Source organism: Equus przewalskii, chromosome 2, assembly GCF_037783145.1.
Source record: "Equus przewalskii isolate Varuska chromosome 2, EquPr2, whole genome shotgun sequence".
NCBI classification, from domain to species: domain Eukaryota; kingdom Metazoa; phylum Chordata; class Mammalia; order Perissodactyla; family Equidae; genus Equus; species Equus przewalskii.
In genome coordinates, this window is record NC_091832.1 from 35,098,258 (window position 1) to 35,111,112 (window position 12,855).

General features: G+C 54.9%; 1 protein-coding gene across 2 annotated transcripts in view; it reads right to left on the bottom strand.

Moving 5' to 3' along the window:
* Positions 1-1,157: 1,157 nt before the first annotated feature.
* PAX7 (paired box 7) overlaps positions 1,158-12,855 on the bottom strand; it is a 100,005-nt gene continuing 88,307 nt past the window's right edge. For both annotated transcript variants that reach the window (XM_070600892.1, XM_070600898.1), the window contains exons 8-9: positions 12,224-12,470; positions 1,158-5,163 (exon numbers count right to left, since the gene is read on the bottom strand). In XM_070600892.1, coding sequence (XP_070456993.1) covers positions 5,048-5,163; positions 12,224-12,470 — 363 coding nt within the window. In that variant the 3' untranslated portion in view covers positions 1,158-5,047. The remainder of the gene's footprint in view (positions 5,164-12,223; positions 12,471-12,855) is intronic.

Genomic DNA, 12,855 nt, shown 5'->3' on the forward strand with positions numbered 1-12,855 from the left:
AGGTTTGTGGAACACCTTACTAATCCTTCACACACAATTCCTCCCAACCACTGTCCCATCTCCCCCTTCCTGTTCAGATCATGCATGTGAACCAGCACCCTGGAATGACCTGGGTACCCTGCTACAGAGCCACAGGGACATATGTAGACTAGACGGTGCCAGTTCTTGCCCCGATACCCTTTACTGGGCCAGCGCATCTGTCCTCTAACTGATGTGAATGTCGCTGTGAAGGGGTCATCGCTGCACCTTTCTCTGGAGATCTGCCCTCAGCCTATAGGAGCCACTTTATCTATTTATTTATTTTGCTTGAGGAAGATTAGCCCTGACTTAATATCTGTGCCAATCTTCCTCTACCTTATATGTGGTTCGCCACCACAGCATGGCTGATGAGGTGTATAGGTCCACTCTCGGATGAGAACCCACAAACCCAGGCTGCCAAACCAGAGCTGAACTTAAGCACCAGGCCATGGGGCTGGCCCCAAGAGGAGCCACTTTAACCACAGATGTTGGCACATAAGCCCTTTACCCACCCACCCACATCCCTAGGGACAGCCAGCAGCTGGTGAATGACTGATGCCCTGGAACAAAAGGCCAGTCTCCTGATCTGAAGGTGAGACTCACTCTGTGCTCCAGCTCATGCTCCAGAGCTCCCTGCAGGATCAGGTTAGAGCAAGACTCCAGTTAAACCCCCTCTCTGCGTAGCTCCTTCCCCCGCCCTGTCTTGCTTCCTTCACTCCCTGATGGATTTCTCTTGAGGGCTCCCCATCAGTAATTCACCTGCCCAAGAACCCGCATACCAGGTTCTACTTCCAAGGCATGTGTAAGCTTCTGAGCTCTCTGCTGTCTCCCAAATTCTATGTACTGGGAGATGGCCCACAAGGCTCTAAGCTCAACAGCTGGAAAATCTATCCTGGTGAAGAGAACCAAGGTTTCCCCAGCAAGATGCTTGAGCAACAGTGTCCATTGATCCAATATCGATTGGGTGGCCACTATGTGTCTAGCAGGTGCTTGGCGCTGGGGGACCTGGTGCGAGGCAAGAGAAACGCAGGTCCTACCCTGACCCTCTGAATTAGGTCAAAGGGCTTCTTGACCTCCCCTCAGTCCCTTTTAGGGTGGCCACATAAGGGCAATCAATTGAGTACACGGAACCTTGGAAATGCTTTTAATTTCTTTTAATGTGTAACAGTTACGCCTGAGTTACAGAGGAAGCGCTTACAAGCAGGTAGTTAAAGCAAATGCCAGTTTCTCTTTCTACTCTACTACTCCATAGAGCTGAATAAATTATGGTGCGATTATATTTAAACATACACCCTTGCACCCACACGCACACCCCGCTCACACTCTCACGCACACACACTCACTTCCACATGGAGGAAAATGGCTGTGAGTCAAATACGGAAGCAACCAAGTTGCAGTTACGAGGGAGAAGGAATGACCTGGAGTGCTATGTAGATATTTCCCACGTGGGGAATTGGCCGTGTGAAAGTTGACAGAAAAAGCATTCAATACACAGATGTCTCTGAGCATTTCAAAATGGCGGCTGGAGCACCCCCATTTGGTCTTGATTTGGTGTCTCTGCAGGAGGAGCGTGGAGAAGACCTGGTGACCACAAAAAGCATCCAGTAGGGAAGGGCACATTCGGGAGCTTGACGAGAACATCAACCTGAGAGAGGCCCCAGAGAATGTCTTTTTTAGGGCAATCACGGAGTTTCACCCAGTTCCAGGATCCAAATCTCAAAATGCTTCACCAGCTCCATCTAAAACACTGGATTTCGGGAGGGTGGCCAAAGTCTGGGGCCCGTCCTGTTCTCAAGCCACAGTCAGACAGCAAATCTGATCTTCTCATTCTTCTTCTGGGCAAACCTCTCTCTTCCTTCTCTTTTTCTCTCTCCTTCCCCTATCTCGCTTCTCCACGTTCCTCTGGCAAATGAACAGTAAAGGTAAATCAAGTAAAAAATAAGAGTATAAAAGCATCGCTTGGTTCTCACACGTCACTTCTTTTTTTTGTTTTCATAGCAAGAGAGAAATAGCAAATGGAAAAACGAAGCCATAAAAATGAAAGAACCCAATAGAACCTGGAATGTATAATTTGAAACACACGATATGCAGATATAGCCCTACAGATGGTCCCTGGCACTAGCACGTCACGCACTGTGGGGGTTTCTTTCCTTTTTTAGTGTGTGTGTACATATACATATATATACACATAAAAGTCAACTTCCTATAAACAAACAGCACATCACCACATTTCCGACTAGTGTACAATGAGCTCAGAGGAGGGCCCCCCGTGGGACGGGCCAACAGCTACTTGTGGTAAGTTGGAAGAAACATCTCTTATTTTGCTAAAGACTCTATTTACAGGGATGGACGGGGATGGCTCCTGGGCCAGTCTAGCCACCGGGATTCAGGCCTTCTTTCCCAGGCCATGACCAACCCTCAAGAGGTTGAGGCCTTGTGCCTCTCGTCCCACGTCACCTCTCTGGTGAAGGTGCCAGCTGTCAACACAAGACTGAATTTTATAGATTGAGTTGGCTAGACACATCAACATAGGGGGTTTTAGGGAAAATCTATTGGGGTCAGGGTCTCTGTCTGAGGGGGGTGGGGCCCCTGGGGGAATACGTTCCATTTTCTACCAAGATGGTGGCTTGGGAGAACGCCAGAGAAGTTGGGACGTAATGAGGAGTCATGTGGTTTATTCCCACTTCACCATACTGGGTAGATACTCGAGCTTGGTCCTAGCATTGGAATGTCACCCCCTGGGGGTGGGGCTGGGTGCTTTTGATGTCACCTGCCTGAGATCCCTGCTCCTGGGTGACATAGAGTATAAGGAGACTCGGGCGATTTCTGAGCCAGGCCTCCAGGGGAAGGACTGACCGTTAAGGAATGTGGATGGAGACCGTGGTTGATCTTAAGGAATTGCTGCTTTCTGGCTGTGATGGCTACAAAAGCACGGCCTGGGTCTCCCAGGTACCACACAGTCTTCCTGTTTGTCCAGAGCTCGAAGGACCAAAAGTCTCCTGCAGTGGATGCTCCAGTTGAAATCTTGGCTGAACTTGATGGGCCACAAACGTCTTGGTGTCCACGGCTACCGAAGAGTCTGTTTGTCCCCAATTATTAATAGATTCCTCTAAACCAGAGATACGAGCCACCCCGGCCGTGGTCCAGGATGGACTTGGTATCACCGAGTCTGAAGATGAGAAACAAACGAGCATGTGTCACAGAGGTGACGTCCATGTGGGAAGGTGTCCTAGCATCTCGCCAACCCCACTCCCCAGAGAGGAGGAGCTCAGGTCGGCTCTCAAAGCAGCAGCTCTTCCCTCTGGGAATGTCTTGTTGGTCGAGGGCAAGAGGCAGGGGTTGAGCAAAGAGGTGGCCTCATGGGCCCAGGTGGGGACAAGCAATTTGGTCCAGTCTTTGTGGATTCCGGGCTGTGCCTCCCGTCACATGTGCCTTCTACCAGGCGGCACTTGATAAAGGTGATCCAAGTGTAGATTACAATGATGGCGATGTGAGGATGAGCATAATTTTGATAAATAGGTGAAGGTGGTGAAAAGCTCCGAGAGAGGCGCAGGCAGGGGCTTGAATCACTCCCCAAAGGTCTCTTAAAGAGAAGGGAGCTTTGGGAAGCCACTGGAGTGGCCAAGGAAGGTGCCGTTTCCCTCTTCTCCAGAACCTTTGGCATCGCCCTCTGCCCAGGGGTGGTGGCTTGGAGACTGGCCACATCTGCCCAGCTGTGCCGGATTGGGAGACAAGCCTCTCGACCGAGAGTGAGTCAACACTGAAAGATGCCCCCGCTGTGTGGCACAGGGACATGCCTACCCCCAGTGCCAAGGGAAATCGGTGGTCTTGTCTGTGGGGCAAGCAGTCCCCGCAGGTCCAAGAACCCTCATCCAGAGCCCCGAAGGAGGCTCTCTGCACCCCCAGCAGCTTAAAGGGACTCCCAGACAGATGGAGGCCCCTCCCTAGAGGGTTGGGCATGCAGGGCAGGGGCTCAGGGCTCCGTAGGGGGCTCTGGGAGAAATCGAAGCTCCGTGGGGTGTGGACTCGAAGGCATAGAGCTGAAGCCTTTGGCAACAAAGGTTTGCCACCCACAAGCAGTGGGACCCCAGTTACGAAATCCCCTTCTGAGCCAGCCCTATGCCTTTTCACTCACGTGTCCTCAAGACTTGGTCCCTTCCCCATCCCATCTGATGCAGCGAATGAGGAAACCGAGGGAGTCTGCAGGCTCCCCAGCCCCTACGTGGAGTGGGCAAGGTTGGCGCTTGGGCTGTGGTCTAGAGCCATCAGCCTCCAGATGCCTGGGTTGGGTCCTTGTACCCTGGGCCCGCCACGGCTGAAAGTCCCACCCCCACCTGGCTCCGTCCCCTGGTTAAGCCTCTTCCTGGTCTTCCCAGTCCCCCTACCGAGGCTAGATTCCCCCCTATGCCCAGCAGGTGTGTGGGGGGAGGGCCCTGAAGTCCGCAGAATTCCTGGGTGACTCCCCTGGGAAAACCCCCAGGCTAGGATCCCCTCTCTGCTGTTGTCCCAGCATCCAGAGGAAGAATGGGCGGTGGTTCTGACCCTGGGCCAGAGACCCACCTGGGAAGGCGGGTTCCCAGCACTTTGAGCTGACAGTAGCCATGTGAGCTCCACCTCCACCTCTGGCCAGGGTACCCATCAGAGTTGGGTCCAGAGGGCTCCAGGACCTCATCCCAGACACCATCCTCCTTTGGATGCCCAAGGTGCCCTATTCATGGTGAGCTTCGATCTCTGTGCCTGAGATGGCACAGAGGCCACGACAGAATTTGCCTGGGGGAGGACTGCCGCTGACCGGAAACCCCCCTGGGGTGAGAGTGAAGGGACAGACTCCAAGGGGCTCACGCTTGGTCCCTGACCGCAGGTGAAGGGCTGACTGGCTGCACATCTCCAGAGGGCTGGCTCTGAGAAGGGAATCGGCTCCTCTCCTGGCCTCGTGGGACCCCAGGGCGATGAGGGACTGAGGCTGGGAGGCTCAGGGATCAGTAAGGGTTGGGCTGGGATCCGGGTGGGACAAGTCGCCCCTGGGGCCCTAGTAGGCCTGGCCAGTTTCCACGGGCAGGAGTCCCAGCACAGCAGAGTGCTCCCCAAGCTTCATGCGACGCTGTGTGGAGAGGCTCACGTTTTTGGCCAGGTAATCAACAGCAGCTGGAAAAAAAGAGAAGCTCCTAGAAATCAAGGTTCTTTTTGCCTGTTCTTCCATCTGCCCCACATCCACCTATCCATCCACGCATCCATCCATCCCTCCATCTATCCATTTATCAAGTCATCAGTTCGTCCATTCACCCTTCTGTCCATCTATCCATCCATCCACCCATTTATCCATTCATCAATTCATCCATCTATCTCTTCTTCCATCCATCCATCCATTCCTCCATCTATCCATTTATCCATTCATCAATTCGTCCATTCACCCTTTGTCCATCTATCCATCTCTTCTTCCATCCATCCATCCATCCATCCATCCATCCATTTATCTATTCATCAATTCATCCATTTATCTATCTCTTCTTCCATCCATCCACCTATCCATTTATCCATTCACCGATTAGTCCATTCACCCTTTGTCCATCTATCCATCTCTTCTTCCATCCATCCATCCATCCATGCATCCATCAATCCATCCATCCATCCCCCCTTCTCTTCATGAAGCTCTTTCTCTCACCTCTCCAATCATTCAGCATGTGTTAACACATTATTTGCCCAGCTCTCTCATGGGTTCTGTAGGGAGGCACAGAGGGCATGCACACTGTTGAGGGAAGAATTAGTCCCTTTTTCCAGCATGCCTCTGCAGTCCCCACTATGAGGGGTCTCCAGTGAGTCCCACAGAGCCCAGGACGTAATGAGGGCCAGGTCCCTCTTCCTTCTTTGGACCCTGAGCCCAGCTCATGGATGAGGCAAAGCATGACCCCTTACTCAGAAGCCACAGCAGCTTTTGCAGGCGAGCTGAGGGGTCCGTGCAGAAGGGCCAGGACCCTGACACGCAGGGAGCTGAGCCCTTCAGCCTCGTCAGTTCTGGTCATCCAGCAGCAAGGGTCTGAGGGTGTGTGCTTGTGTGCGTGTGAACAGGGAAAACAAGAATCTCTGTGAAGTAGTCATGGGCATGAACACGAATGTTCACACATGAGCAATACTTGCACGTGCACACGTGCACAGATGTGGGTGAGCTGTGTGCACCGGCATGAGTAGAACAGGGGGAATGCCCCTGCGTGTGCAAGTAACTGTGTACAGCTGAGTTCCACCGAAGCCAGGTACATGTGTTGGGGTGTGTGTGTGTGCAGGTACCACCACTGGGCCCGCGTGTACACGAGTTCTGTCTTAAACGTACTAACTGTGCCTGCCTGAGGCCACCGCAGAAATCCGCCCCGACCAAACGATTTGACTGGCAGGTGGCAAGGCCTCTCAAGGCAGAGATGCTGCCTCCCGAGCCAGGGTCCGCGCTGGGGCCAATCAACCGCCTGGGACCAGAGGCGAGAGGAAGACGGACAGAACGCCGTGCTAGGAATCACGAGGCCTGGCCCAACTCTCGCTCTGTCACCTGCCCACAGAGGGCCCCTGGGACACTCTACATGCCTCTCCTTGGGCAGGTGGGTGGAGCCAGGAGGTGAAGGGCATGGCCAAATGCGAGGCCCAGGGAGGCGACACGGGCAGCATCAGACATGGGGCTGCGGGAGGTGGTATTGCCTTGGGGTTCGAATGATTTAGGTTCAAATCCTGCATGTGTTAACTTTCAGTCTGTGACTTTGGGCACAGCACCTCACCTATTCGAGCCTCAGTTTCCCTATCTGTAAATGAGGGTAACAGGAGCACCTAGGATGCAGAGCTGTCGTGAGGAGAAAAGGAGAAAGTGCACATGAAGTAGTCAGTTGGCACCGTGCCTGGCACAGGTCAGCTCAACAGACTTGGGCTCTTACGGTTGGGATTTGGCACAGACGTGACTGATCTTTGACGGGGACAAGAAGGAAAGGAACAGCGTGTGAGGCAATTCGGAGTCCCGACTATCTCCCGCTCACGTGGCTTTGGCAAATCGCTTTGCCTCTCCAGGCCTGTTTCCTTGTCTGGAAAATGGATAGAAGCCATTCCAGCCCCCTCAAGGCTGTGACAAGGATCGATGAGATCATGTGCTTCAAGATGTCGGGCACAGAGGGCTCAGTGCCCAGACCCCCATGTTCCTAAAGGATGTGCAAATGCCATTGGGTTTTTGGAGTGTCTGGACCCTGTGCCCCTCAGCTTCCCAGGCTCCAGGGCCCGAGCTGAGTCCCTGGGTGCTGTCCCTGAGGTCACGCAGCCTCCAGGCTAGGGCAGAGGTGGTGGCACCCAGTCTTTCCCTCCCTTGGGTCTGCCCCCAACTCTAGGTGGGGGTGGGAGAATCTCCTGCCTCTGGCCTCAGGGGTCCCTGCAACTCTGGCCACATCATCTCTGCTACCTGGAGCCAGTCCTAACTGGGCTCCAGGGTCTGCCCCATGAGGAAGCCTAGTTTTCTGCATAAGAACGGGGAGAAGAGGAAGAGCAATCATAGACGGAGAGCTGCCCTGGGCCCGTCCCACACTGTCTCATTTAACTCACACAACAGGTCTGCAAGGCTGAGTATCATCACCCCCATTTTACTGATGCTGAACCCGAGGCACTGCCCTGAGAGCGCGCCTAGCTTGGAAGATCACGCGGCTCATACATTATGGCGCCAGGATTCGGCCCAGGCAGTCTGATGCCAGCTCCTCACCACCCCACGAGCGTCACCCAGCAGCTTCCGAAGAACCAGCCCCGGCACACGCCAGTGCTTTAGAGGGAATGAGGCGCTCTACCCGCCAAATCCTGCACTGGCCCCAGTTTCTACTCCAGGAAATGCAGGTAACTTGTCCAAGGCCACATGGCCAAGTCAGGTCACCCTTCCTGAGTCACCGAAGGCTCTGCCTACCCCTCCTTATTCCACATCGTGCCAACCTCGGGTGCCACCCTCTCCAGCTCGTCCTGCGGGGGAGGCAGAAGGGTCTGGCTTTGAACGGCAATGATGAGAACAGCAGAGCGAGGTCCCTCACAAGCTGAGCGCTCATTACCCGCCAAGCAGACAGGACCTCATTGAATTCTTTCAACAGCCTGGTCTCTGGATACGCTTCTTCCCATTTTACAAATATGGGAACTGAGGCACAGAAGGATTGCTGGCCCAGAATCACGCACAGCACGTGAGATGCTGGAGCCCGAATCTGTCCTGCTTGCGCCCCTGGTCACTGTCTCTGCCCCTTTCTAGCCTCTCCCAGGTACCAGCCACAGTCAGGCGCACGGCGGGCACTCGCCCAGGCCCTGTCGTGGTGAGCGAGGAAACACCACGGAGCCAAACTTGGCAGATGACCGGGCCAACTTCAAGGGCACCCACCGCGCCACAGGGCCTGCCTCTCCCTGGGGTCGAGCCGGGGCCCGCGAGGGCAGGGCTGTGACATTCCTCATCGCGGCCTCTGTCGTGGGCCCTCCTGTCCCTCTGTCTCTCGGTGTCTCCCCTCCTCTGCCTTGCGCCCCTGCCTGGGCTCTAAACGTCTCAAATTAGATTAATCGGAAGTTGGCAGGAGAAGTGGCGGCGATGCCAACCCGTAAACAAGCCTCAGCCGTCAGCGCCTCGTCAGCCCGCGGCCCCAGAGGAGGACCCTTCTAGACACAAATTCTTATTAGACTTGTCAGATCTATTAAAATTCTTTTCACACTTCTGCGTTCTATCAGCCCCATCATTAGTACGGCCCTGGCCTCTGGGAACACCAGGGCCATATTAATCTGCCGTGTGCCCCTTCCCTGTCCCCCTGCCCCCACCCACCCCCTCCAGGGATGGAGAGGGACAGACAGATGGACAGATGATGGCCGGGAGCAGGAAAGGAAGGTGTGGCGGTGTCCCAGGGAAGGCAAGTGGCCCGGGGACAGGAGGTGGACCCTGCTGCTTAAGAGTCTGGCCCACGTGGACACTCCACGCACACCTGGAAGTGAGTGAGGTCCTCCCGGGGCGGGGCTGTAGGTGCGGCTGTGTGCACGGCAGTGATCTCGGGCACACGACCTCTCTGGATCCCATTTCGCCATCTGTGCAGTGGGAATAACCGTGCACACTGCACACGGTGGCCGTGAGGATGAAATGCCAGCCCCAGGGTAGATGCTCCATAAACGGTCACTTCTGCTTCCTGTAGGCATGTACATTTTGTCTATTTATATCTCCAAGCCATGTATATACATACGTTAGTGAATACTCACGGAGAAATAAATCTCTGTGAGTGTGCATCTGTCCACATAGAGGTGCACGTGAAGTTGTGAACAGGAATCCCCACAACGGGGGTCTAGGTGTGTATCGTGACTGAGTGAGTGTCTTACAAGTTTGTGGTTTGGCCAAAGAAGGCTGGCTTTGAAGTCAGGAGACCAGGAGTTCAGCACTCACCTACTGTGTGACCTTGGGAAAATTCCTAGCCTCTCTGGGCCTGAGCTTTGTATCTGTAACCTGAGGACAAATAACACCCGCCTCAGGTAAGGTTTTGGAGAATTACATGAAATGAGGAACATGCCTTGTGCCCAATGCCTGGGACAGATGTGAGCAGATGACGGGTGGACGTGGGCACACCCAGTTGCAGTTAGGGACACAGGACACTTGCACATGCACTGTGGGAGCCCAGTCATATTCAGTCGCCCGTGAACATGGAGCAGGTGGTCAGTGGGAACACAGTGTGTCCCCGAGCTGTTCCAAAAGCCTTGAGATGACTGAGTCTAACCCGTGGGCCCCCATTTCACAGATGGCTAAACTGAGGCTCAGAGAGGCAGGGCGACTCTCCCATACTATGTGGGCAGAGGGGCAGCCTTTCCCTTAGGTCCCTCCCAGCCCAAGCCTGGAGCCTCGGTGGGGTGGGGTGCGGTGGGGTCTGTGCTGGGACTCCCTCGGGGTAGGGCTGGAGAATGTGGCCCAGGCGGAGCTCTGAGCTGCCCCTGGAGGAGCCAGGGAGCAGGGTAGAGCTGGCGGGGGAGGGGCTGGGGAGGAGAGGATGGAGGGGGGAGGCGGAGGGAGGAGGAGGTGGAGGACACGCTCTGGCAGCTTTTCCTGAGCGAGGAACAAACACTCCTTTCTCGCCTCCTGGGCCCTTTCCCTTTTGATCCGCTTCCTCGCCGCCCCCGTGCTGACTTTGGGGTTAATTTTATTTCCGAGTTGGGCGGGCGCCCCTGGAGTGGGGCATGGGGCTCTGGGTGTGACTAACGCCCGCCCCAGGCTGTGGCTGCTGCCCCTGGAAATCCTTTATCAAGAGCATGTGTGTCCCGCTCCTCGCCCGGGAGCACCGGCTGGGGCAGGGGTCACCTGGGCCCCCTGGAAACACTGCTGTCTGTGCACATGTGTGCACCCTGCTCTCCAACATACATGCACACACGCATTACCCCTGCACACTTGCTCCCCACGCGCACACATTCACACAGACATCATGTGCACACACCCAGATGCACAGCAATACACAGGTACACACAGCCACACCTCAAGGACACCCCCCCCATATTTACACACTGCACAGTCTACACATCCACACATACTACAAATACACACTTGCAGACACCCTCAAGCACACGTACATGCTGAACACACATGTATACACATGTACATATAGCCACACACATCTGTACACATGCACACGTTTATTATGCATGTCCACATAGTGACATACATCAAACACACAGGCACATACAGAGACACTCAGTCACATGCACACCTGAATATACACACCCGAACACACGTGTGTATGTGCTGCAGCCACACACACTCACGTGACCAAACCTCCACGTGTGTCCAATACAAATCCATATGCACATCATGTGCACACAATACGCTCATTTAAACACACACGTGTGACCAGTCATATGCACATATACCCACACACGCCACTCACACCTTCACACGTACAGACACATCCCTATACACGAGGCTGTGTGCACGAACACGTCTGCTGAAATACACAACACACACAGACACACATGCACACGAATGAGAACATCCCCATGGCACATGTATTCACACTCACACAAACACACAGACGTGAACACAAACACACACAGGGAAGGGGTCGTGAGCACAGCTGGCCTTCATTTGGCTGCGGAGGCCAAGGCCGCATGAGGAGCCTCGAGTTGGAGTGGGGGCAGGAAGCCAGGGTCAGGGAGGGGCAGGGCGGGGAGGAGGCCCTCGGGCTGGGAGGTCGCGCCCTTCTGATTCGTTTGACACCAGCAGGTGAGGCCTGGGGTGGGAGGTGGGGCAGAAGGGGACCCCGTGACCCTGGCTGCCTGTGCCGCTGGGCCTGCCCTGCTGCCACCCCACCCAACAGCTGGAGGCTGTGGCCGGCCTGACTTTTGTAGCCTTTGGTCTGAGGGTCCGAGGTCCCCGCCTCCAGGCAAGGTGTCAACGGGCTGACGGGTGGGGTGGGCACATGAGATCAGCTCAAAATTTGGGGAAACCAAGGCTGAGGGGGAGGAGCAGAGGAGAGGGCCCGCAGTGCAGCTTCCCCTCAGCCCGGGGCGGAAACGCGCAGATCTGCACCGCACCGTCCAGCGCGCTGCTCCCCAGCCACACGTGGCTCCTGAGCACTTGAAACGTGGCCGCTGGGACAGAGAACTGAATGTTACACTTTGATTCAACTTTATCTCATTTACATGTAAAAACCAAATTTCGATTTCAGTATATTTGGGAAATTTTTTAGTATATTTGGAACAAGTTGGGTGTGTAAATCTATTTCCTCAGTTGTAAATTATATAAACTTTAGATGCAGATCAAGTATTTCCAATGAAAACAGTGTCTGAATTAAAATGGACTGGATTTCAAAGACATATTCCGAAAAAAGAACATAAAATAGCTCATTAATCATTATGTCTGGATGACATGTCGACATGACCATCTTTTGGACTGGGTTAAATAAAATATGTCAGTAAAAATAATTCCATTGATTTCTCCTTATGTTTTAAAACGTGGCTACTCAGACATTCTCCACGACATTTGGGGCTCGCGTGGTATTTCGTGGGACAGTGCTGCCTTCAGGTGACAGCAGCATGACTGCAGGGGTCCGGCGCAGCGTCATCTTAGGACAACCGTCCGTCCTTTCTGGACCCCCAGTTCGTCATCTGTGAAATGGGTACCCCACCCACCACCACTTTGCAGCTCTCTACCTGTCAGCGGGAGGCCCTGCGGGGGGAGGGGACGCCCGGGGCGCTTGGCACTCACTCTGGCCATACTGGCCGTACTGGTAGCCAGCCACGGGGTCCACGCTGTAGCCGGTGGCGCTGTAGGTGGGCGGGCAGTAGGACTGGGAGGTGGGCAGGCTGTCTCCCGGCTTGATGGAGTCAGCCCGCTGGCTGCAGCTGGCCGAGATGGAGGTGGCCGAGTCCAGGCCGCCGTGCAGAGGGGAGATGGAGAAGTCGGCCTGCGGCTGTGGCGGCACGGCACTGGGGTTGCTCAGAATGCTCATCACCTGCGGGGGAGAGACCATCAGTGCCGGCCAAGCAGCAGGCGTGGGGGGGCTCGGAGGACGGACTCTGCAGACACAAGCACGTGCAGGGACGACGCCTGGGGGCCCTAGACAGGCCTTTGCTGGGAGTTGCTCCCTAGAGGTCCCTGCAGCATCGAGAGCCTCAGTTTACCTGGTTTGCCTGTCCCTGTGGGTAAGATGGTTGGTTGGTGGTTTCTCCTTTAAGTCCTTCCCCAGGAAGCTGCCCTCTGCTGAGAGCTCTAAGGGGCAGGGGTGGCCTTGCCCACTTCTCTACGCCCGGGGCCCGGCTCTAAGGGCACCTTGTGCCTGTCTGCCCAGTGCATGAATGCATACGTGCATGAACAAATCAATGAACTAACTGGCTGGG